This window comes from Ammodytes marinus (genome assembly GCF_949987685.1).
Source record: "Ammodytes marinus genome assembly, chromosome: 14".
Classification (NCBI taxonomy): domain Eukaryota; kingdom Metazoa; phylum Chordata; class Actinopteri; order Uranoscopiformes; family Ammodytidae; genus Ammodytes; species Ammodytes marinus.
Window position 1 is genome coordinate 12,677,659 of NC_137218.1, and position 25,146 is coordinate 12,702,804.

At 41.4% G+C, this 25,146-nt stretch overlaps 2 protein-coding genes across 5 annotated transcripts; both read right to left on the reverse strand.

Moving 5' to 3' along the window:
* Nucleotides 1-3,238: 3,238 nt before the first annotated feature.
* On the reverse strand, nucleotides 3,239-9,995 carry pcyox1l (prenylcysteine oxidase 1 like). Its single transcript, XM_080040492.1, has 7 exons — nucleotides 9,741-9,995; nucleotides 8,740-8,946; nucleotides 8,086-8,260; nucleotides 7,268-7,479; nucleotides 6,529-6,669; nucleotides 5,362-5,773; nucleotides 3,239-5,158 (listed from the first exon to the last, which is right to left on the reverse strand). The coding sequence occupies exons 1-7, from the start codon at nucleotides 9,844-9,846 to the stop codon at nucleotides 4,909-4,911; spliced, it is 1,503 nt and encodes a 500-aa protein (XP_079896618.1). The 5' UTR covers nucleotides 9,847-9,995; the 3' UTR covers nucleotides 3,239-4,908.
* A 517-nt stretch (nucleotides 9,996-10,512) lies between these two features.
* tcerg1b (transcription elongation regulator 1b (CA150)) lies at nucleotides 10,513-23,671 on the reverse strand (the record flags this gene model as incomplete). Of its 4 annotated transcripts, none has more annotated exons than XM_080040464.1 (21): nucleotides 10,513-11,702; nucleotides 12,127-12,227; nucleotides 12,686-12,769; nucleotides 12,948-13,127; nucleotides 13,603-13,785; nucleotides 14,461-14,625; nucleotides 14,785-14,935; nucleotides 15,242-15,360; nucleotides 15,475-15,564; nucleotides 15,689-15,824; nucleotides 15,943-16,024; nucleotides 16,261-16,421; nucleotides 16,549-16,637; nucleotides 16,908-17,014; nucleotides 17,370-17,567; nucleotides 18,520-18,579; nucleotides 20,261-20,503; nucleotides 20,595-20,877; nucleotides 21,003-21,155; nucleotides 22,304-22,526; nucleotides 23,606-23,671. In XM_080040464.1, 21 exons carry the CDS (start codon nucleotides 23,650-23,652, stop codon nucleotides 11,501-11,503), a joined length of 3,057 nt encoding a protein of 1,018 aa, XP_079896590.1. In that variant the 3' UTR covers nucleotides 10,513-11,500. The 4 variants fall into 4 exon arrangements, 3 of the variants coding, with proteins under 3 accessions (XP_079896590.1, XP_079896588.1, XP_079896589.1); XM_080040462.1 differs by having other exon boundaries at nucleotides 20,261-20,497; nucleotides 23,606-23,652; XM_080040463.1 differs by lacking the exon at nucleotides 18,520-18,579 and having other exon boundaries at nucleotides 23,606-23,652.
* Between the last annotated feature and the right edge of the window lie 1,475 nt (nucleotides 23,672-25,146).

Genomic DNA, 25,146 nt, shown 5'->3' on the forward strand with positions numbered 1-25,146 from the left:
GTTTGTTTTGTTTTTCTTCTTCCTGACGGGTTCTTGGAAAGCGCGTGACTACCCAACCACGTGGGGCAGCGCTTGGCCAATGGGAGCAGAGCCCGAGACTGGCGAAAACCAGTTATTTTATTATTTACTATCTATGGCGAAAACATCAGTGCAACATGAAATATTACATTAGACATGTAATCGATATTTTATTTCAAAAGAACAAAATACGAAGTCTGAAGAAATGTTTGATTAATTTGTATAGAGCATAGACTTATTTTTTTTGTTATTATTCAGTATTCATATTTTACACTGATTGTCATAAAAGTCTGGCAAAAAATGTTAAAACCCACATATTATTATACTGTTCTAACCTATATATTGTTAGCCTATAACCTTATATTGTCTTATTACACTATACTATTTTATATTTCTATATTAATATGGACAGGCTCTAAGTAACAATCATATATACTGTATATAGTATAGGAAATCTCACACACAAATTAATTATATATATATATATATATATATATATATATATATATATATATATATATATATATATATATATATATATATATATATATATATATATATATATATATATATATATAATTTTCAATGCTCAGCATCATAGGCAATGCAGATGCCAGTTTTTTTATAAGGCAAAATCATTAATTAAATGAAAAAGGTCATCTCTCTGCATCCATTATGATCCTTTTTTTTAAACTCAATCATGAGTCAGACAAATGCTTAACCTGGCAGGCTGTTTTCATGCATAATGACAGCAAATGTCAATTTCATGTTCAGCCCAATGTAAAATACACACATTATTTAAAAAAAAAGTAAGACGGTAAATCTTATTAACCAATCTCTTAACAATAACACTAAATTGTTGAACGGTTTCCATTACACTGAAATTAACCAAAAACATAATTAAATTTAAACCTGAAGTAAATGTCTAAACATAACCCAGACCTGGTTACCCATAATTATTTTGGTCAAATAGATGACCAGTCCTCATTTAGGAGTCTGATTCCCATAAACTATCTTGAAATAATAACAGTCCCCAGAGCATAGGCTATATAGTCCAATTAATAGAAATTCTCGAGGGAGGCACCCCCCCCCCCCCCCTCCCCCCTTTCACTGGAAAGTGAAACTAAAAGTAAAGGCCAATCACAAAGAAATGAACCCGATACAATAGATTAATTACTAGAAAAAATAGAGATCTAAATGTAGTAAAATCTTAAATGGAAAGAAAGAGATGCTCATTACTCTTATTACTCAGGAGAAATGCGCTGGATCTGAACACTGCCTTGCTTTAGGTCAAACAGCCACAGCAGAACCAGTGAACAAAATTGCATCACAAGATGCCTTTCAGAATAACCCACAACCTCTGTCCTGCCACTGACCGAGAATGAGGGGCAGGATCTTCCTTCATCCATGATGGTCTATCGTCCATTTATCCATCCATCTAGGCAGACTAGTTTTTACTGTTTGTTGAATGAGCCTGACATCAGTTAGACTTGGTGTCTGTGAAATAGCTTAACTACATACAATGGAGAGATAAATGAAAGTAGAAGAATGTTTCACTAAAGTGACTCATGTCTAAGTCTTGGGATTCTTTGCTGTGTTTTTTTAACCCTAACCCCCTTTTCTATCATCAGCATTGTGATTGTTGCTGCTAGGAGACCAAGACGGAGGGGACACAGGGCCCATTTTACACTCCATTGTAGTGAACAAAACTACTAAATGCAGAATAAATACTGTACAATGCCAAAATGTACAGTTTGTAATCTAGAGGACAGGGAAATATCTCTCTCACAAATAAATAATTGTTTGTGTGTGTAAATAAGTACTTTTGCTGCAGACTTAGGATCTTGCAATTTGCGCAAGTTATATCTTCCATGATTTGTGACAAAGCGACAGTATGTTGTCAGTTTTATTGGCATGATTTTTTTTTTAACTCATCCATTGGAACAGACAGAACTTCATGGGCAGTCAAACGGTAAAATAAAATTGAACTTCAAATGGCTTAACACCAGCAGAAAGAAATCAAGGGAAATCAATTTTGTTCTGCGCTCAGAGATAGTTTCTCAACAGCTGCATTTTCCTCTGTGCAGAGTTAATCTACAAAGATTCATGGAAACGGTCCAGTCTTTTTATTCTGAGCAGTCAGAATTCTGCACATCGTTCATCATCAACAGCTGCTTCATTTTGTTTATCATGTCTGATCTCAGTTCTCAAGTCCATGAGATGCCCCTTTAAGTTTAAGCTAATAAGTTACGTTACGATTTGTTCAAATATTATTTCTCGAGGTCAACAATGATCGTGAACACTGGGAATCTGTAGTTTAACAAAAATATTAACACTGCAGCTTTAATACAAGCAGCAGTGAACAACTGAAGCTCCTGAATGGGCTTCAATGTAGCCTAATCGTCAGCATCGTCTTTGGTGTAAAAGTAATAAGCACATTCAGGACAATTGAAAAAGTACTCTATAGCACATATAGCACTTTGTCTCTGGATGGATTGTTTAGGGATTGTATCTGCTCCACCACATTCATCTGACAGTTGTAGTTAATCCTTTGGTGGGTAAAGATTTTATATAAAAAAACAACATGTGATGATCTTGAGCAGTTCAACCCATGTTGAAGACTGACCAAGAGGTTCTCAACATGATTGACCTGTCCTGTAACCTCTCGTAAAAAGTATCTTGTTATCAGTTGGGACTTGTAATTTACATTTTCACTCTCAACTCTCTCAGATGGTTTCATTTATTTAACTGTTTCAAGTCCAAACAAATTATCGAAGATTTGAGACAAGTCCAACAATCAGTCACAGGGATCATTTAACTGTGAGTGAGAAGTTTTACTTTGATACTTTCGGTACATTTAGCAGATTATTTTACTTGAGTAGGATATAAAATGACGAACTTTTACTTATGTAATGGATTGTTTTTACAATGTTGTGTTAGAACCTTTAGGTCAGTAAAGGATCTATGTTCTTCTTCCACCACTGCAAATATACAAGCTGTCCCTTTGTTTTGTATGATTTCAGCTAAACGACTTCTAATTTCTTTCAACACTTTACTCCATCCAACACTCACTGTGTTAATTATTCACATCAGCGGGCATAGCAGTTAAAACTGTCCTTGGAAAAAGCAATTTGACATAAAACTTCAAACTCATTGTCCACTTAATAGTTTTATTTAACTTCACACCGTGCATCATGTTTAACTTTTAAACCAACTGACAAAAAGTCCAAACGGTGCGAGAGAGCAGAGACTGGGCCTTGCCAGCTTTGTCAATCCACACATTTTTTCCATAACACTTATTTTTGTTTTTTGTGAAAACCGTGAATAATAATAAAAAAAAAGATTGTTCAGATCCTTAATTTCAGCTTGACCACATCATTTCCGATGCCATTTGGCGTTCCATCATATTGAAGGATGTTATTTTCTCATCACATGACACATTCACATATTACTTCAATTGAAGCCATTTGAAGTCACCATGTTTTCAGTTGGTAACACTTAAGTAAAACATTTCTGAATTAGAGTATTAGTCCATTGGAATACAAATTAGAAATGAATGATCCATATCCTCACAAATCTTTGTTTTAAGCACTTGCCATTTGAATGTCCAACTCAAAATAGTCATATTTATATTTCAAAGATTACAGTGCTAATTAAAAAAATGCATGCTTTCAACATGGCTTTAAGGCTTGAGAGAAAAGGGTGGGTGGGTGTTTCATCATCACCAGAACCAGCAGCTCCATGAATCTGTCCTGTGCTTTCATTTGCTTGTTGGCTCCATTCACCGAAAAAATTATTTCCGCTGGATTAAGCAACAAAAGCAGCAGGAAGGGGAGATACTGCAACAGTCTGATGAAAAGGCCAATAGAGCATGGTACCAGTGGACGCTAACATGAGTCACTGATTACGAGTTTAATAATTAGCAAATGAGATCTCCTTAATGCAGTTCAGCACAACAACAAGTTTTCTAATGGTCATTACATTAATAGACAGAAGCAGCGGTACTGCAGTTGTATTTTGATCATATGACACAGCGCTGGTTTAAGTGAAATCAGTGGCAGCACTGATCCCTCTCAAATCTCACAGCTGTTAAAGCAGACCATTTAAAAGTGTCTCATTCATGCTCTCAACCCTGATTCAGATTTTTTTTTTACAGAGAGATCAGTACTGGGAACCTTAGACTTGTACTCATATTAACTGATTTTCATTCACACTACCAGCAGCCCAACCAAACAGTCTATTGATACAAATACTAGCTGGTGCTTTTCATGGTTGCTTGGTTTCCCCATTTCTTGGCTAAGAAAAGCGCCGCCTGCAGCTAGAAATTTGGATGAAACCAATCATTTGAATAAGCATTCGGTCCCCAAACAATACTGCAATATGTTTCAAATACCTGCAGTGTCACTGGCACAAAGAGCAAAGTAATCAACAAATTCAAAAAATCGCTTTCTGAAAGAAGCGCAGGACCACAGACATAAGGATGGTTGCCTTTAGTGGTGCAGTCACAATTAGTTTAGGCTTGATTTGACATTGATACTTACTTGTTTTTCTTATGTTTACGTTTATTTAGGATAAATCAGATTATAGAGTCAGATTATAACATATTTATCATTGTTTCAGAGTATTAGCAGTATGCAGTAATACTGTATATTACTCTCAAAAGTCAAAACTGTAAAAAATGTTGTTTCCTCAATAAATTATTATATCTGGCCCCAAATTCAGCATGAGATATATTCAATGTGCATATAAGACTTTGGATGTGTTGTGTTCACATCAGGTTTGTGATTCAATTAAAGTTACAATTACCCAGAGTGCTGTTCTCTACTTTGCTACATAACACGTTTAGGAGTAACTTCCTCCGAAGTGTGTTGTGATTTCCAGCTGAGCAGGTCATAGCTCAGTCTTGATCCTGTGCATCAGATCTCTCTGGTCCACCATGTCTGTCTGATTGTTCCAGCGGTGGTACGCCAGCAGGGCGATGTTCTTGGCCGCCACTGAGCTCATCTCCATGGCAGTGCCGGCCAACTCGATGCCGTTGAGGTAGTAGAGATTGGGATGGAGCTCCACAGGTGGCAGTCCCTGGCTGCTGCCGTAACAAGGGCAGGCCTGCCACTCGGTCACCTGCACTGAGTAGTACGACCTAAGATTAAAAGGAGAAAGTTGTTATCATCAGACAAAACAACAACAGCTTTTAGGGAAATATGATTGGGCACTTTTCATAATTTTCTGGACCAAATTATTAATTGAAAGGATAATAGTCAAATGATGCACTAATAAAAAAAATAGATAGTTGAAATCCTAGTCAGTTAGCATGATTACTTTTCCAGGAAGGACGGGGCTGACCTGAAGAGTGTTTTGAGCTGAGCCTTGTCCAGAGGTTGTGGTGAGAAGACTTTATAGACTCCAGCCTCTTGTGGCTGCTTACGCCGGAAGCCCGAGGAGATGTTGACGGGACAAATGCTGGCCACACTGTTGAAAAACACATCAGGCGTCTGCGTTGTCAAGATGCTGGCGAAGGGGAATAGGCGGGGGTCCGGGAAACCAAAGAAGGAGGTGTTGAGGTAACCATGAACAATGGTTGCTACGGTGCTGTGGTAGCTGCCTTGGAGCTGGTCAAAAGGAGGGGTGAAACCTTGGAACTGGACTCCGGACATGACACTGGCCTGGAGCGGAGTGGCCAACACTACAATGTCATACAGCTCTGATGCCGTGCCTGCTGCCGAGGTGAAGCTCAGATGGTACTGAGGCGCCTCACCTGTGGGGAAAATACACTTAATCAATGTCACCACCCAACTACATGATTCAGATACAAGCCCATCTACATCAGTCCACTAGCATCTACTGGCAGACATAATCCAGAAACATCCGGCACATTTCTCATGTTCAAAGATGTACGTGTTGACACACTGGAATGACAAATATGCATTTATATGACAGGACAGAAAGCTAAAGACAAAATCTGTTTCATACTCAAGTACACATGACAGTTTGTAAACGATGATGTGAGCATTAGAAGTTCTTTCAAGAAGATACATATCAATCATTGAAGAATTTGAAACATAATGGTTTAACATACATAAACCATAATTTGACTGTTGTAACTCACACAGATGCTGGATTCAAGGAGAGAATCCACTAGGGGTGACCCTGAATAGTCAACTTTTAGATTATTTGATCAAAGGAGCCCGATTCGACTGCCAATCTCACGGTTGAATAGTCACAATCAGGTATTCAGGTACTATAAACGTCTAATATTATGGCTTAATTATGCCGAACTCAGTGGTGCTGCTTTTTGATTTTTAGCACTACCTCCACCTGTGATAGGCACAACCCCAGTTACCCCTAACTCTACCTGTCAGTTAGATTCAAACAGGGAGTAAGATTCAGGGCCAATCAGAGTAGAGTGTATTATTGTTAACAGTTCATGAGGTACACAACTTAAAAAATCCTTATTGAAATTCATTGTTAGCGGTTCATGTTGCAATTAAGCTAACATCAGGGTTAACGTACCTGAGTAGACCGGGGAGATGGAGTTGACTTGTGCTTGCAGCAGGTTAGCGTTGGCCATCTTCAGCAGGCCAGAACACACAAGCTTGTTGCCTCCTTCCACCGCCCACAGGTTGTTTTGGGCACCAGCTAGAGACACAGCGCCTTTGACACACACGCGCGCACACGCACACACACACACACACACACACACACACACACACACACACACACACACACACACACACACACACACACACACACACACACACACACACACACACACACACACACACACACACACACACACACACACACACACACACACACACACACACACACACACACACACACACACACACACACACACACACACACACACACACACACACACACACACACACACACACACACACACACACACACACTTAATCACAACAGACAGTGCCAAGTGCTATAAACCAATTATCAGCTACCCACACACTTTTCTATTCCCTCGCTCCCGCAGGCCACCCCCTCCTCTCACCTTGCTTTCTTCTCTTCTCCTCTCGACTCCCCACTCCCCACTCCCCCCTTCATCCTCTCCTGGTTCTCATTTCTTCTCCTTTCCTCTCTCCCAACTTTCATCAGCAGAAACGTAGATGTTCGGCTCATAAACAGCCCTAAATTCAAGGTCACAGCCTCCCTCTTCCCTCTCTCCTCCCTACTCTTGGCCCCCGCGCTCCCTCTTCCTCTACGTCTCATTCCTTCACACTCATCTGACCTACAAAGGCAGGTATGCTGACGTTCTGTCCATAGTTGACCCTCATGACGGGCGCGATGACCTCGTCAATAAAGCGCTGCGACACACCCAGCTCCAGCAGCGAATCAGAGAGCGGCCTCCGGGTCATGTTGATGAAGCCACTCCCCCCAAGAGAGTCCAGCAGTTCCTCCACCGAGCTGAAGGCGTAGCCATGCGCCTGGTACTTGTAGATCCTATATTAAACATGTGCACACGCACGCACACACGAAAACACAGACACACACACACACACACACACACAAATTGGTCATAATTAATTATAGAATCAAAAACTAAATCATTTCACAAATTTATAACACACATAGACATTCATGATTATCAATGCATAACAGAAAAGACAGACGGACAAACGGATGCGTCATTGTTAGAGAGAAGGCAACAAAGACAAAGCAAGGTCAGTGAACGGTGACAGTGGAGGGGTAAAATGCAAATCTGAGACCGAACGGCTGCAAAAGATTTGATGTGTTTTGTGGTGTGTAACAGCCACATGTGTGGTCGTGCACCACGTGGTATCTGAAACAGGACTGGTGGATTGAAGACGTTAGTTCTGTTGTTTTATGCTGTTTTATTCTTTTACTATTGGAGGATAAAGAGACAGTTTAATGTTCAGGCAGATGGTTGTCAGGTGGTTTAAACAGATCTCATGCTTGGAAAGTCTTTGACACAGGGGCATAAAGTCAGCTGAACTACAGCTACACCCTGTCGAGTACCCAGCATGCCAAGCATCTGCCGTGACACTAAACAGCAAACAGGGACGGCATTCTATTTTTCTGGCTTACCTCATGAATTTCTCCATAATTTCCTCCACCCACATCTGCAGGCGTATGAAGCTTATGCCGTAACGCCACCACAGCCGGAACAGGTCCAGAAGGTACCAGTCCGTCTCCTCCAGAATCACGTCCTCTCCGTTAAATACCGCCATTTTACCCGCCATGCTGCGACGATACTTTAAACCTTGAGGGGAGGAAACAGGCCAAAACAAAGGACAAAAAACACACAGAAACAAATTTAGTATTAAGGATGTTAAATGAATTTGTCTCTAACAGTGGTCACCTGTCAATTTTTACGGTAGGAATCAAAGTAACAATGAAGAGATCCCTTTCAAGAAAAAATAGAAAACATTTGTACTAAAAATACACCATCACGAAATGGAAACAGTCATGTGGTCTTAACTCAAACTATCGTAATTTCTTGACTGATGACCGCTGGTCCTTCTCAGCTTACTTCTTCTGAAGGCAAAACATTATTCTACTCAAGCTGAAGCTTCATGCTTATTTTTTATATCCTCTCCGGTCTAAAACCAGTTATCTTAGCTTGTGATTCTGGAAAGATGTTTGCAGGTTCCTTTACTGAGAACCTTTCTTTAATATTTTGACTACCTAATATGCATCCATACAAAATGTTCTGTTAAGAATAACTAGGACAGGACTAACCGAGCTGTTTGACAAACTCCTGCATGTGGAGGTTGAGGGAGTGAATGATGGAGCCTCCAGACTCGTAGTCATGGTGATTGACGGTAACGGTGGCAAGGCGACCCCCGACCTCCCCTTTCTCAAACACGTCCACCTGGACCTCAGGGCCAAAGTGCTGCCGCAGGAAATGAGCCGTAGCACTGCCTCCTATCCCTGCCCCGACCACAGCTACAGCCCGGAGCACATACACGACACAAAGTGTAAAATCAGATTGAGTTAAATGTGTTATACAACTAATAACCACAAATCATATTATTAATATTATTGTATGAGATCTGGGTTTTCATAGACAAGGTCTCAATACAAATCGTAACATGTGTGTGTCTTAAAACGAAAAAGAAATACACTGATTACAACCCCTATTATTTACTATCTATGATTACAACTTAACAGTTACATGATATAATAATTATGATATCAGACAGTATCGGCCAATACCGAATAATATTAAGTCTCCTCTTTCAAGCAAATACTGAATACTATCAATGGATAAATGAGGAAACACTGTTAAACCTTGTCAAGTCAACAAAAAAATTTAAATTTAGAACACCACATCCAACTTAGCTTACAGAACATTAGATCCCTGCAGGTACAGCTAAATAACCAACACGAATAAATGCATAGTCTTATATTTAATTGACTCCTTCATGCATGAATTACAAAACACTTTGTACCATGAAATCACACATTTTAAATAGAGTAATTTTGATAATAATAATATAAAATTCACCGTGTTGGCTGATGTGCAAATCAAAACCTATGCATATACAAGTAAGACGCTTTTAATCAGCCCCATATCACAAATAGCAATTTGCCCCACTGTGCATGAAAGGGTTAAATGTCAGCTCATTGAGGCACAATATCCAGGATTTAGCAAATTAACACACAGACTACTAGCTTCTATCCCTCCGAACCCGGTAAAAAATTGGCTTAATTCAGCGACTTTTAAACGCTTCCCTTGCCTATTTTAGCAGGCGGGGCTCCGTCGACATGAGGGGATGCTGGGTCTCCTAAAGCCGACCAGGCTGACAGCAGGACGGCGAGCAGCGGGAGAAGAGAGGCACCCATGGCGGCAACAGAGCAGAGGCCACCGGTAGGGGAGGAGGCGACAGTTAACACATCAGGTCCACGTTACCTTCCCGCTTTCTCTCTCATTAACACGGACTGGTTGTACGTGACGAGGCGGTTTACATATCGGTTAACTATGTCGCTGTAAATTGATAAGTATTGAGGCGTTTTAACAAAGAGGTTTGGGATGCTGCTGCAGTAAAGATGGCTCGTTAACGGTCATCGTGATGCGGATCAATTCACCAATCAACGGTCTACGTCCGGCAACATCACGTGGTCTCAAAGACTGGCCCGTTTTGACCAATCACAGCCGCCTAGCAGTTCGGCGGCCCATGACTGGCTCTACGTACTTTACGTAAAATTTCAGATGAGCTAATTCAAGACATGATACAGCACAATAGTATCGTTTCAACAAAACCAAATGGGGAAAAAAAGTAAGGGTTTATTTTCTCTGTATAACTTCCCAATAGATCAGAGCTTTCTCCACTCAGGGTTCCTACAGCTTAAGGCAAACTAGATTTTAGACATTTTAATGCTACTCAAATTAAATTACCAATTTAAAATAATCAAAACTGTAGCGAAATACCATTGTACCTTCAGATAAAGAAAATTTTAACAAAACACAAGTTCTTGATCCAGAGAAAATGTAAGAACATCTACATCAAATGTTGAAAATATTTTTTTATTTGGTACATTTTATTTCAGATCATTCAAAATACACAACTAAAAAGCCCAATACAATAGTGTCACAGTAACTGTTGCAATGTGACCATATCAGATCATGCCATGCTAAATTGCTTGATTTTTTAATATTTGTAAATTATATTAAAACATGAATAAATTACCAATTAATTTGTTTCTTTTAAATCGAAATTCAGAAAACTTGCTTGAAAAAACAATGTCGTTTGAAAGAGTGATTTAAGACATTTTAATGGCAATTAAGGCCTTATTCTTAGTTTAACTTATTCAATGCCTTTTAAGGCCCTGTCGGAACCCTGTCCATTGATATTTAAATAAGAGCATAAAAGGAATAGGATATGAAAATATAGGCAGGGGGGAAAAAATCGACAGGACGACATATTAAAAAACAATGGAAGTTGCTTTTATTTCTTTCAACAGAGAAACTGCTGCGACATTGGAGTAAACCACTGAGCATAAACTAACATTCACACTGAGCCGCTGAAACAATGACTGGCACAGTGGAGCAGTAAGGCTTAAGGACGCCTCAGACACGTGCACAGTGCACACTCATCCACACACACACACACACACACACACACACACACACACACACACACACACACACACACTCAAGTTCATTTACATCAGCTATCTTACACCTCTGTGGCTGCTCTGGTAGCAGCCTTATCACTATCCCTCTCCCTCTTAAGTGGTCAGTCAGAGGGACACCTTGAGATGGGGTAAACTCTGTTCCCTGCTGTTGCCTTGAACACAGGGATGTTTCAGGGCTAAGAGGCGACATAACACAGAGACTTTAACCGTTCGTCTCTATGGTATATCTCTAAGCAACAGGACTGCCCAGTCATAACACTGTGAGGCGTGCATTGGGCCTGGAGGGCGGGGATCAGGGTTTTTGTTGGGTTGGGAGGTCATGCTCTGGCCAGAGGGAGGGCTAGGATGATGATGAGATTGGTCACTTGGTAGAGCGTCTGGTGGGCTCTGAGGCGGTGGGGGGAGGCGGGGGGCCACGGCGGTCTAGGTCTTCTATGTAGAACATAATGAGCTTCCTGCGCTCCTCAGGGACACACTCCAGAACCAGGTACCGCTTGTCATTCTGCAGTATCTTCTCCACATCCTTCAGATGCTGCTCTGACTCCTGGATCAACTTTCTTGACCTGGGGGAAGGGATGATGTGAATAGGCACTCAGACGCAGGATGGTAGCAGTGTGAATCCTTTGAGACATTTCATATATTTTGACTGTTTAGAGAAAGGTGCACTTATTGTGAAAAATGCACTTTTACATGGTTTTCCAAAATTAATATGGGTCCCCCAGGCCAGGTGTGACCAGAGAATCCCAAAGTATGAGGGAAAAAAACAACCCTCTCTTTTTCTCCACATCCAGCTTTCTGAGAACCTGTATTTAAAAGCCCCAGTCAGATTTCTTCCCCCTTATGACATCATAGGAGAATAATCTGTAATATTTCTGGGCTGCGATTGTATCAGGTTGCCGGATAAAAACATATATGTGGTGTTTTTAATTGCTATTAGCTTTTTTTAAAAAATATGCTTCTCTAGTATGTAAGATTGAGTGTTCAGACCTGTATGTGATGAACTTTGTCTCCTTTAGCAGGGTTCTGAAGTCAGCTTTGGCTGTGATGTACTTGTCTTTGATGTAGTCTTCGAACTCCCGCTGTCTTTTCTACAAACACATCAGACACAGCAAATCAGGGAAGAGGGACATGCATTTGACATCAAAGTGTTACCGCCCTAATTCAACCCTCAACAATAACACCGGTAAGACAGAGATAAACACCATTAAGACAGAGCTAAAAATATCAACCACACAATAACGTGCAGCTGTTTTAAGGTTCAGACCCGTTTATGCTTCAAATGAGATGTTGATAAAGGAGAGTGACTGTATTGAGCAGGACTTTGATTAAATTACAGTAAGGTTATATAACATGGCCAAGTTCAACCTAACAGAATTTTTTATTATCAATCATGCTTGAGATTCTTGCAACAAAACTACAGTACGACATAACTAGATTTACAAAACTCAAATAAATTATTGTCAGAAAGTGTCTGTAATCTTTTATAGCCTCAATATTATACAAGCACAAGGACATAGGCAGCTAGTAAACCAACAACAAGCCTTACTCTGTCACTGGAGGAGAACTTGATACAGCGAGGGTCCTCCTTGATAATCTTCTTCACCTCCTTCCATGTAGTCGTAAGAGTGATCTGCAATCAGGGACCAAGTTGATGCAGGTCGATCAGAATAATTAATAAAAAAACACATTAAAATGTATTATTTCTGGTTTTATTTTTCCTTCTAGCCACGCTGGTTATTACAAATAATAAAAAAGGAAATAAAGACCAAATATTTACTTTATTACAGATGCCTTTTTTCACTTCTCACCATGCTGGTCTCATCCAGTAGCTGCCTGAAATGTTCTTTCTTCTTCTTGGCGAGGGCTTCGACGTGGTCATTGAACAGCTTCTCCTTCTCCTCTCTCTCCAGCAGTGACGCCGACTCCCAGCGATGGTCCTTCCGCAGGTTACGGCGTGTGTCTGACCAAGCTGCATCTGAAGACCGTACCTGAGGAATGAATGAATCAAAAAAAGATATTAGAAAAAAATGAAATGCAGAGGAAATGTAAATGTGATTTAAAGCTATAGTGTGTAACTTTTGAATACGAATGAATGTCAGTTCGATTCAAGCCATTGCCAAACAAGTTGACACAAAGTTGATTAAGCTATCAGCTCCACAAAAATCCCAAGAAGCGCCCAAGAAATGTTTCAGTTGTTGATTCTACTGCTAAGCTAAAACCTGGACGTACAGCAGAAGGTATACAATCCATGTGTGTTCACTGAATGCTTATCTCATGTAGTGGCTTTTAAAGTTTCTGTAGAAGCTCAGAATGGAGATAAAACTATGGCTAAATTAAGATGTTACTTTCCCATTTTTTCTGATTAGATGTTGTGAAAAAGTGACAGACGATAATATGACCTGTTAGTTTGATCACAGTACTGCAAAGTTCCTGAGGAAATAGGAAAGCTGCAGAGCCTCTCACCATGTCAGACATGAGGGCTTTGAAATGCTGGATGGCCTCCTCCCTTTTGTGCTGCTCCCTCTCTCTGTCGATCTCTTTGGTCTGTTCTGATCGGGCCTTCTGCACCTCCCGCTCCCTCTCTCGGAGACTGGCATCGATGCGAGCCTGCCGCTCCAGCTCTCGCTCCTTATCGATGTCCACACTCTATGGAAGATGACACAAATGGTCACTTTCGGTTTCACACAGCGACGATGCCGACTTTGCTTTGCTGCCTAGCAAGGGCTGTAAATCAGTGTTAGCAACAACTGGCCTGGAATGAATCTATAATGCCTTATCCAGTGTAAATGAATCAATCTAAAGAACCAAACACATTAACACACACATCACACACTCTTGGTTTATGTATACTGGGGATGTGGATTTGTAATGTGTAGTCATGTAATATCAGGCTTCCCACATTGTTTTTAATATCAAATTTAAGGGACCAACCAACATAGTTTGAGACATGAATCAAGGCTTGTTATGAAACTAGGGTGCAAAAATGGCGAGAAACAGAAAACATATACATTTGCAGTTGAAACTACTGTAAAAATAAACAATATGTTATCTAGTCCTTAAATATAATAAAGTGCAGCTTATTTGTCTGCTTACATTTCAGAGATACTTAAAAAGTAAATATAAGGGGTAAAAAAATATAAATTACGTGCGTGTCCAATTATCTATGCAACCTATCTATTACGCGTTGTGTTCTGTCCACAATTCATACCTACAGGTACAGTAAGTAAAAAGCAAAGTTCACTTCATCTGTACAATATCTGTCCACATCTGATATCACTAGCCCATACTGCAGTCATCATCTTCCATACAGACATCTCCTACCTTAGATTGTTTTTCCATGTAGTGTTTGAAAAGCTCTTCCCTGAGTGCGGAGCTATCCACAGCTTTGTATCGTGGGTCAGTTTCTAGCCTCTCTTTCAATTTGCTCCACCGCTGGCTTCCCTCTAGGTGCTGCTCAGTCAGGAGATCAAAGAAATCTGTCTTCACCTGAAAGCAAAACACATGGACACCAGAAAAACATGTTGAGCAGGGGAGCAGGACCGTGCAGATGGTGGGACCTCACTTCTGCAGAGGCCTCGGTTAATGGTCAATCGACCTCTTTAACCTCAAAAGAGAGACAAAGATGGAATAAATTGTGAGTGATACCTTCTCTCCTCTGGACTTGGAATCCTCTTTCTCTCTCTTTCTCATAGCGACAATGAATTCCATGAAGATTGCCTCCCTGTCCTTCATCTTCTCTATTGTCTTGAATCGCGGGTCTCGGCCGTTCTTTACAGCAAATTCGCTAAACGTTGTTCTGTTAAAAAGAACGAAAAGACAACACTGCCATTTCAGTTTTTTTTTTTTACAAAGAAAAGTGGACAGTTACAAAAAACTTGTGAAATTATCTCTTCACCACAACAAGAATGAACACAATCTTATGTTGAATACTAATAATATATATCATAATTGTAAACAAAGTAAAATGACTACTGGTGAGATAATAATTTTGAGAGAATAGAAAAAATAACCGATACATTTCAGAAACTATAGTTTTTTTGTAGGCTGGCTATTTATTCCCATCAGTCTGTCTTTAACACTCAAACCATCCCTGAACGTTTACCTTGGTGAAAGCTTTGCGTCCTCCATCATCCTCTTGAACTCGTCTTTGGCCTGCATCAGCTTGCCCTTCTTCTCCTTCCTCTCCTCCTCTGCTCGAGTCTTCACATACTGATCGAACACCTAAAGTGGACACAATCCCAGAACTGTAACTGAAGGTTTTTAAGAAATGGCCAGAATGTTGCCCAATACTGCGAAGAATTAGAGGCAGTGAGGGAAAAGAGAGAGACACCGAACCTGTTTCCTCTCTTTTGGGTTGAGCAGAAGGTAACGGGGGTCGAACACAATCTTATGAAGTTCTTTGTCCCAGGTTGAGAATGCAGACACCTACATACAAGACAAGCAACACTGGCATTAGACAGACAGCTACATTTAACTTTACACAAAACGCACATTATTATGATTATCTGTTCAAAATGTGTTCTAACTTGAGCATGTAAATATGTGTTACCCCTCTCTCCAGCAGCATCTCCCTGAACTGTGTCATGCGGGCGTCTAGGGGCACTACAGCTCGTTCTCTGGCAGCTCTCAGCTCGGCCTCCATCGCTGCTTCCTTCTCTGTGTCTGCCTCCTTCACATCCTCCTTCCTGTGAGGGGAAGCCACAAAGGTCACGAGAGAGAGAAAGGCACAAGCCGAGTTAAGGAAGATTGACACCTTAAAACACTGCAGCACTGAAATAAAGACAGGAGACATGTTTTACTCACTTCCTCTTCTTGGCCTTGGTTGGCTCCTCATCCTGATTCTCTTCAGTAGCTATCGCCAATTCTGGCTCCTCCTTATTGACACCTGTGTGTGAACACACGGAGACAACATAAAGACAACATACACTGGAGTTTCACAGTGTCTATGAGTGGCAGCAGCACTCGAGCAGCTGCATTTCTCTGGCTACACGTTGTGACCATTCGAACATGAAGTTGTTTGAAAAAGCTATCAATACTACTTAACAAGAAATTAGCTCAATTCACAATTATGTTTTCAATGACATAATGACTGGATGCACGTGAACAAGCGTTGGTCCACACCTGTCTTCTTGCTGTCCTCCAGGCCTCTCTTGTGTGGCGGCTCCTGGATGTGTTTGTCAACATCAGACCGACCGACCAGCTCCTCGGGCCGGTCCCACATGGAGAGCCGTGTCGTCGGGTTGTAGAAGAAGACACGTTCATCACCTGTCCATACCACACACCTGATAGAAATTGATAAGACACGCACATATTAAAAGGGAAAAACAGAAATGCACTCGGTTTATTGCGTATTGAGTGGAGAGCTATGATGTGGCTATGAGAGCTATGATGTGGTGTTTGTGTGTTTACCATGGCGTGCCAGGGATAGGGTTGGTGGATACAGGCCTGGCTTTCTGAGCTGCTTTTTCCTCCTCCGTCATCTCTTCTTCTTTGGGCTCCTTTGTAAAGAAATAGATAATAGAAAATTTCAATTACAATGAAATTCACACTGTTAAATGGTCTATTTGTTTTGTGATTTGCAAATATTTGTCTTGCATTACATATCTATAAACGACATAGTAAGTATAATATATATTCTGCAGGGTAGTAGTAGTATTTCATGCATTCTGATATTTAAATCATATTAAAATAATGTAAAATCTATTACAAAAAATGCTTGTACAATACTGTACTTGATGGTCATATAGACACATTTATTCTTCTCGTACCTCCTTCTCATTATTAGTGTTTTCCATTTTGTTCTCCTCATCCTCCATCTCCATCGCCTCAGCTTCCTCCTGGGCCAGACGCTCCTTTACTTTTTCCGCTTCTTTTTCTGAAGACAGGGAGGAGAAAAGGTCACACATACACACAGACTGGGAGGTTACTAAAGGAGTTGAAGTTCAACAAATGCAGCAGTTTGTCATTAATTCTGCCAGGCTTTGATATAGCCCTTCTATAAAAAGGTTGGGCTTCAATCTGCTAATTATCAGTCAGACCTGCAGAGTGAGACAGATTTATTTCAGGACACCTAATGTGGGATCCTTGTGTGTTTGTTTTCACATCTTGTCAGACAAACCACAGTGTTGTTCGCAATGGAAAATGTGAGTCTCAAAGTTTTTGAGACTGGTGCTTAAGTCTAGAGGAGGATCATCTCCCCGTGGCGGACCTGATAAAGAGTGTTTGCCCACCTTTCTCCAACACAGCCAGGGGTTTCTCCCAGGTGGACTCCAGTGTTCGGTTGTTGTAGTAGTATGTTTTCCCATCAGCTGTTTTGTACTCTGACCACTCGGGGAGGTGCAATGAGCCGACCATGGAGGCAGGAGCTGAGAGAGCCAGCTGGGGGTGCATCATGGAAACTAAAGGCGGGCCCATGCCAGGAAGCATGCCTGTCAAGATTTAGAGAGGAAAGAGACAAACCGCGATTAGCCCAGAGTCCTCTTTTTTCATTTGAGCCACTTAGTCGTTGCAGTGAACTATGCATTAGTTAATACATCAATTTCCCAGGTTGCCCACTTGTGATCAAAAACATGTATTAGCAAAACCAAAATGAGAAAGAGAACTTCATAAGAAGAACTTAAAAAGGGCAGTATGCATTTGCCTGGTCATTTAGAGGAGCAGATTATTAATTGGATGAGTGGATTAAAAAAAGAATATTGCAATTTTGTGGAAGAAGCTGCTCAAGTCTTAAAAGGTACTTTCAAGAAACATGACTAACAGAACACAAAGAAAAACCAAAGCACACATATACACATGCCACAAAAAATACAACGACATGACAACAACATATAGCCCTGACTGGTATACTACTGAATTCCTACCAGTCATTATGGGAACTGTATACGCACTCCTCAAAAATGTCTAAACCTAACAATCAACGACTTAAAAAAACAGACTATCGAGTGTCAACTTTACCAAAGCTAAACGATTAAGTCTTACAATGAACAAGTTCATGAGGACAAAACGCAAACAAAAGCCTTAGTGAAAACTAAAAACTTTTCCCCCAGAGAATATATTTGTTTCCTATCTATTTTAAACTATTGTAAACTTGACTATGAAGTAGCTATATGCTGCTGATAAAATGTTGTATATCTTGTTGACTAAGTACAGTAAAAATTAACTGGAAGCGACGGAACTAAATTGTAAACTGTTAAGAATAACGTAGGGTGAATAGCAATCGAAAATGTATGAACGTATTTCACTCCTGTACACGTGATGGATCACAGCATTCAGCACCATGTTTGAGGTTTCCATACATTTCATGTGACTAATGTAAACCATCATTCACTAGCATGCCATCAACTGTGGATCTGAAAGGCAGAAGGGCGGGTGGGTGTTTACCGTTGGCGCTGTGGCCTGCCTTTACACATGGTGCACCTACTATCTGCATCATTGCTACACCTGCAAGAACAACAGACAAGCATGCATCTGGTTGAACACAGCAGGACACTAGACAACTACTACAGTGTGTAAACGCTTTTGTGTGTGCTTGTGTGTGTGGCCCCACTCGGAAAAACACACCCACATTTGGATTGTGCATCTCTTTTATGCTGACATTTTTATACCTTTAATGAATTTATAGATGTTAAGAATGAGCAAAGTGTACATTTATATGGAGATCATTACTAAATGATCAATTTAAAAAGAAAGAAAAGGGCACATCTGAAAGAGTGAATGCATAATGTTGGAACACCACAAATCTCAAGGTCAGTCAGGAAGCTCTCACTCTGATATTTATCGATTGAATAACCATCATCCCTAATCTAATCCTGAGCCCCGTCTAACACTTTGTCCACAAAGAAAGGAAGAAACTGAGAAAATGAACTACACTACCTCAATCAAATGATGTCAAACTGAAGGACAGAGGGAAGAAGGAATCAAAGAAGACAAATAACAGAAGAAAACAGAAAAGACTTTGAAGAGAACCAACAGGAGCATTTGCATCAGGCTACATTGAAATTCAAGCTACTCAAGACTTGTTCTTGTGCGATCCTTAAAGATCTCCTATTATACTACTTTTCTGGTCTTAATTTCTCATTAATGACTCCTATAGAGCAACCTGACACGAATCACAGCACAAAAAACCATGTAGATTTTCGGGAAGCTCTTCCTCTCATCTGGGTGCATTCAGCATTCCCTGTCAACACTAGGCTTCGTCCTTCTCCGCCCCCCTCCTGCAAACCCCACTCCGTTGTGATTGGTTACCTCCAGAACACTTTAGGCAGGTGGGGGCATGGCCAGAGCGTGCCTGAGCACGTTGCAGCATTACCATACATGGAAAACTCCGGATTCTCTACGTAACGAATCCCGGAAATTTGAACAAGTGAATCGCGACCGGCTGTCCTAGTGTTTAGCGCTCTGCACAGCCACCCCAGACGGTCAGCAGGGAATACGTCTGAATGCATGCAAGTCATTACTTGACACTTTAGTATGGTTAAACATGACTATAAATCATTATAACAACATTATAGGTCATAAAAGTTGAAAAAGCATCATAGGTCCTCTTTAAACATAAAGTTGCCTGACAGATCTGTGAAATTATCTCGGACCAGGATATGTCTAGTAGGAAGTCTGGTCGAGACACTTGTATATGTATTACCTAGGAGTGAGTGTCCCTTTGCCACAAAATAATCCATCCCGTCTAAAATTTGCACCCACAATGCATAGTTTCCACAGACACTGTAAACCTAACTAGCAAAAAATCTACACAGCCATCCTTAAAACTGGTTAACCTGCAGCTTCTGCTGGATTTTCTTGGGCCGGAGAGTGAGGCTAAAAGCTAAAAATGAAAAATGTTGAACTATTCCTTTAAGAACTGCCTTGCCATTGACTTCTTCTGTTATTGTTGTGCATATGACAATTACATCTCTTGAATCTTTTCTGTCCAGTGGAAAACCCATAATAGCAACTAAAAAACTGGGCTTAAAGGTTTGTCAACTCAACCAGCAACATGGGCAGCAAATCCACCATCATACAGCACTGCTCTCTTGTGCTATATAGACACACACAAGGGTTTGTAACATAGTGATAGCAGCTGGATATTGTGGCTTGTTATGTTCTTGATTTGGTTTGAAGTGCTTACCTGGTAGAGGGATGTGCATGCCTGGCAAAGGCACCCTGAAAGGCGGCACCATGACAGGGGGGAAGGCAGACATGGTTGCGGTGGACTGTGCCACACTGTGAGACAGCGCTGCAGGCAGCAGAGGCATGGTCTGCATCGTCGTTACAGGTGATGGCATCGTGGATACAGTTACTACAGTGACTGGAGACAGACCAACAGTTGTGGTCACCGTGGATACAGGGTTTAGGTCGGCTACAACTGTTGCTTTTGGAAGGGGAGACAGAGATAAGAGTATTTTTAGTTCGGTGTGCGTTTACATACAGTGTGTATGCTTGATTTAAGAGTGTGTACTTACCTGCAATGGAAACAGGGGGGGAGAGGGTGGAGTCCGGACTTGAGGTGAGTGTGTGGGACTGGGTTGTGGAGAGGGCCTGACTAGGGGAGGCTGATGGGGCCGTGCTGGCTGTAGTGTTGACACTACTTGAGCTGGCAGATGAAGTCACTCCAATATTCACATTCGTCCCCCCAGCCCCGGCCCCTGCTACAAGTAGAGGGTTGAGTTCAGACTGCTGGATGATCTTCACACCATCCGGCTTGCTCCACGATGACTCTCTGGTTCTGGCGTTGTAGTAATATGCCTGGGAACAGGGATAATTGGAAAGACTTCATCCTACAAGGCTGTTTTAAGGGCTACATTTTCCTATTTTTAAATATACTAAGTATAGGGACCCTGTTGTGTGCTTTCATATCATATCTAGCTTACCTTTCCCTCTGGCGTTTTGTTCTCTACCCAGATCTCCTCTGTAGGGTTGAGTGCAGGGGTTCCAGATGCAGGAATGGGGGGCATCCCAGGAGGAAACAGCATCCCCGGAGGAGGCGGCAGATTCCCCATGGGAGGGGGGAGGAAAGGAGGTCTCTGCAGCAAAAGATAAAGACCCAGCATTCAATTTTCAGACTGTAAGGAGTAGGGCTAGGAATATAAATTACCCATCCTCCAAATAAATGTGATTTCATTGGGCACAGAAAAAGTGGCCAGTCAGATAAGCAATCGACTATTTAGTCAGCAGCCAGTGCCCCCTCAAGCCTCTGAATTCCAATTAGGAGGTCTATGCGTCAATATTGTTTTATTCAAGAGAGCATCACACTGCATCCTATAATCAGTTAAGAAGAAAGTGGTAGCCAGAGATATTATAAAGCAGTGTTCACCATAGTCTTCCTTGATTCTGTTTTACGTCTTGTGCTGAGAGACAACACTGCTATCATTCATGCCGGAAATGACTACAGCTTTCTCTGTGGTCAATTTCTTTGCAGACTCTGCCTGCAAGAGGGCAGAAGCACTGATCTACATGAATTCAAACACAAACTGTGGGTCATATCTCTGCTGAAGGTTTTACCCCTTATAAACACCTCTCTCTCTCTCTCTCACACACACACACACACACACACACACACACACACACACACACACACACACACACACACACACACACACACACACACACACACACACACACACACACACACACACACACACACACACACACACACACACACACACACACACACACACACACACACACACACACACACACACACAGAGAGATGGAAGTAACATTAGATTTTTTCTCATGTAAACCGTATCAAAGTGTGTATGTTCGTATGATTGCATTTTCTGTTAATGGGTAAAATGTTAATACGATAAACGCTCCTGGAAACGTAAGTTGCCGAATAACTTATGAACGGCCACCGTAGTTGTCATGTGGCATTTGCGTACATCTGCTCCATACCAATGTTTTCATACCATCGTTGTTGTCACCTATTTGCTGGCACATAAGCAGTACTACAACTTGTGCATTAACAATCATGTCTTGCTAGAAGGCACAAACCATTTTGTCACACTTCTCGCTCGTACTACGCTGGTATACTCAATGTGTGTCGGACCCACATTTGACCTCTTTATAAAAGACAGCCAGTAGGAAAGCCAATATGTTCAAAAACATTCAGTGTAGAACATCCCTGCAGGCAGAGCTAAGATATTTCCATGTAATAATAATGAACAGTCACCTGCATATGGGGGGGTCCAATGGGTGGTGGCATGCCTCCTGGTGGGATTGGAGGCATGTTGGGGTCAAAGGGCGGCCGTGCAAATGGTGGTCGCGGCGGGGGTCCCCTCATCATGGCAAAGGGAGGTGGCGGTGGGCGTAGGAGTGGTGGAGGACCTCTTAACACTGGTGTCTGGGCAGTGGCAGGTACAGGACCGCGAAACCGCACTGCCTGCTGCGCCATTCTAGCACAGCAAAATAATATCAAGTTACAATCAGTGTCTGATGGCAGATCACTAAGTAGTTATAAAAAGAAAAAAAGTGGTTAGTCATAAAATCAGAGTTCATTGTAATATGAGGCTACACTGGAGGCGTCTCTTTCGACTCAATTTAGAAATGGGTGAGACGTTTCCACTGAGTGCCTTTCGGTGCAGTGCATTATGTAGCTCTGAGGTCTTCGTTATTCCACATGTTTAAATGTTGCATTCGTCAGGTAAGAATCTATATAACTATCAAGGCTTACATAAAACCAGTAGGGTCAGGGTTCCTACAGCTTAAGGAAAGTTAGATTTAAGACTTTTTAAGACTATTTGAATGCAACTGGGAATAACATTATAAGGACAATTTTGCATTAACCAAAACTGTAGAGAAAAACTTCATCAATTACTTTGGGTTAGTAACAAATAAAAGCATTACTTCTATGGTACAGACGGGAATCAAATCATGCTGCTGATCTGTGTAATGTTAGCTATCTAAAAAATAGATGCTACCATCTATTTTGAGTTTTTAATTTGCAACGCGGAAAAAAAGATTGATACAATCCTAAATCCCCTGTCACAGCATTTTCAAGTCTCTGAAATATAGATTTAAGAATTTTTTATATCAATAAAGGATTTATTTATAGATGAATGAAATCATTGCCATAATCAGGCTCTGCAGGAACGCTGTGGGTGTAGCATAGCTAAACTGTCCGGGTATCCAACATCAACATTAGTACACAGACAGTATGGTGAAGGTATGAGTTGTGTCTGGACACACACACTCGGGGCCTGATGATGCGTGCGTCCCGGTGAAAGAGGAAAACATCTGTCTGTGTTTACCGCGTGCCACGCGCGGAGGGCAGGGACGAGACGCTCGGCGACACTGGCTAGTTAGCCACAAGCTAGTTAGCTGGCTTGGCTACATCCTCAAGTAAAACGACTGTTTACCGGCGCGGCCCCTTGCCCAAACACATCGCTGACCAACTCCGTGAAAAATCTCGGCTCGTGTATTACAGTGCACTCTTTCGCTATTCATTGTAAAGCCTTATTTGCTGTTATCTGACCTGTTGTCGCTGAACCCGATAGCCTCGCTCTCCGCCTGGTCCGCCATTACAGGAAAATGTAACAATTCGCTTCCTGGAAACGCCCCTAAATGTTCTCAGCATTGCACATTGGCTGAACGTTGACGTCAATCATATCGCAGCCCTAGCTCTGATTGGATGAGGATGTTCTTACAGAGGTTTGACCGTTAGACCAATCATTCATTGGTCCGACTGAGTCCCGTTTTCTTGTGATTTCTTTGTTCAGTCAGTGTGCAGGGTGCTGTTGACAAGTTGGACTCTAATCACCACCACGTTTTTATAAGCAATAGATCCTTAAAAAGTCTTAAAATGACATTGAATAAGTTCATCTACCAATTAAAAAAAAAAAGTTAAGACTTGGTTCACTTTCTAGCTCTTTTTCTGTGTGAAGATACTTTTTTCAACTGTCAAGAATACAACATTAAAGCTTAATGCAAAAGCACCATTTAGCTAAAAATGTACATCTCAGACTAAGGCTCTTCTCTGTTCTGGCTCCACAGTGTGACGGGTAAACACCCCACTGAAGTCAAGACAGAGTCACTGCCCAACTTCTGCTGCAGGTAGACTAAATCCGGACACTTCATTACTTCCATCTCTTTTTGAAGGTGAATCTTGTTCAAATGCGTTTCTTCACAGACCCTTACATGGATAAAGGCTGCCACTGTAGGCTATAATGAAATGTTTCTTGATCTGTCACAGAACAGATTATTTATTTGACCATAGAATCTAATGTAGATCCTGCTGAATTTGTCGCCAGTGTTGCCTTGTGTGTGCGCTGAACGTTTCCTAGAGTAATCCAACGACATCTACATCATCTTCACATTTGCTCTCTTCTTTGTTGTCAGCCGAAAGCCGCAGACTGGTGAGAATATCAGGCAGTTCAAGACTCCTTGATGTTGTGGTAGAGTCAATAACGTCAGTTTGATGATGCTCCTGCTGCGTGATTTCACTGGTGAGGGTCTCGTACCCCTGCAGGTGAGTGTAGTAGTAATTCCTCCCTCCCTCCATGGAACAGCTGACATCTGGGCTTCTGTAGCAAATCCTGATACAACCACACAAAAATTAAATTAGAACTGAATGCATTTAAGCATAATGACAATAGTAAAAATGGAAATAAAACAAACTTATATATAGTATCAATCCTCAGAACCAATCCATTGTATATGGAAAGAGCATCAAAGCAAATGGACCGGCTCTTACAAGTCGGCTAGCTGAAATATTTCACTGACCTTGAACGGTGGATCTGGACTCTGGAGTAATAGCCCATTGGTTGATACTGGCAGAAACACGAGTTGGGATAGTAGCCCACTGTGTATTGCATCATGGCGGGATGTGGTTGCATGCTGGGGTCCGGCAACTGAGGCTGAGCTGGATGTGTTGTCGCCTCTGAGGCAGAGCAGGAGGTGCTCGGTTCATCTCCCGCTCCCCAATAATCTGAGGGCAAACACTCTTTGCTTTTCTTCCTCCGGGGGCGAAACTCATAATCTTTAATTAAATTATGGAACAAAGAAGAGAGAGCCAGG

Bases quoted from the DNA above. Each gene is read 5' to 3' on its own strand.
- pcyox1l (XM_080040492.1), bottom strand. From the start codon at position 9,846: ATGGGTGCCTCTCTTCTCCCGCTGCTCGCCGTCCTGCTGTCAGCCTGG. The intron at 8,261-8,739 runs GTTAGTCCTGTC...CCTCCCCTCAAG, and splicing joins GGAGTTTGTCAAACAGCTCG to GTTTAAAGTATCGTCGCAGC. The intron at 5,774-6,528 runs GTACGTTAACCC...TTTTCCCCACAG, and splicing joins CATCTCCCCGGTCTACTCAG to GTGAGGCGCCTCAGTACCAT.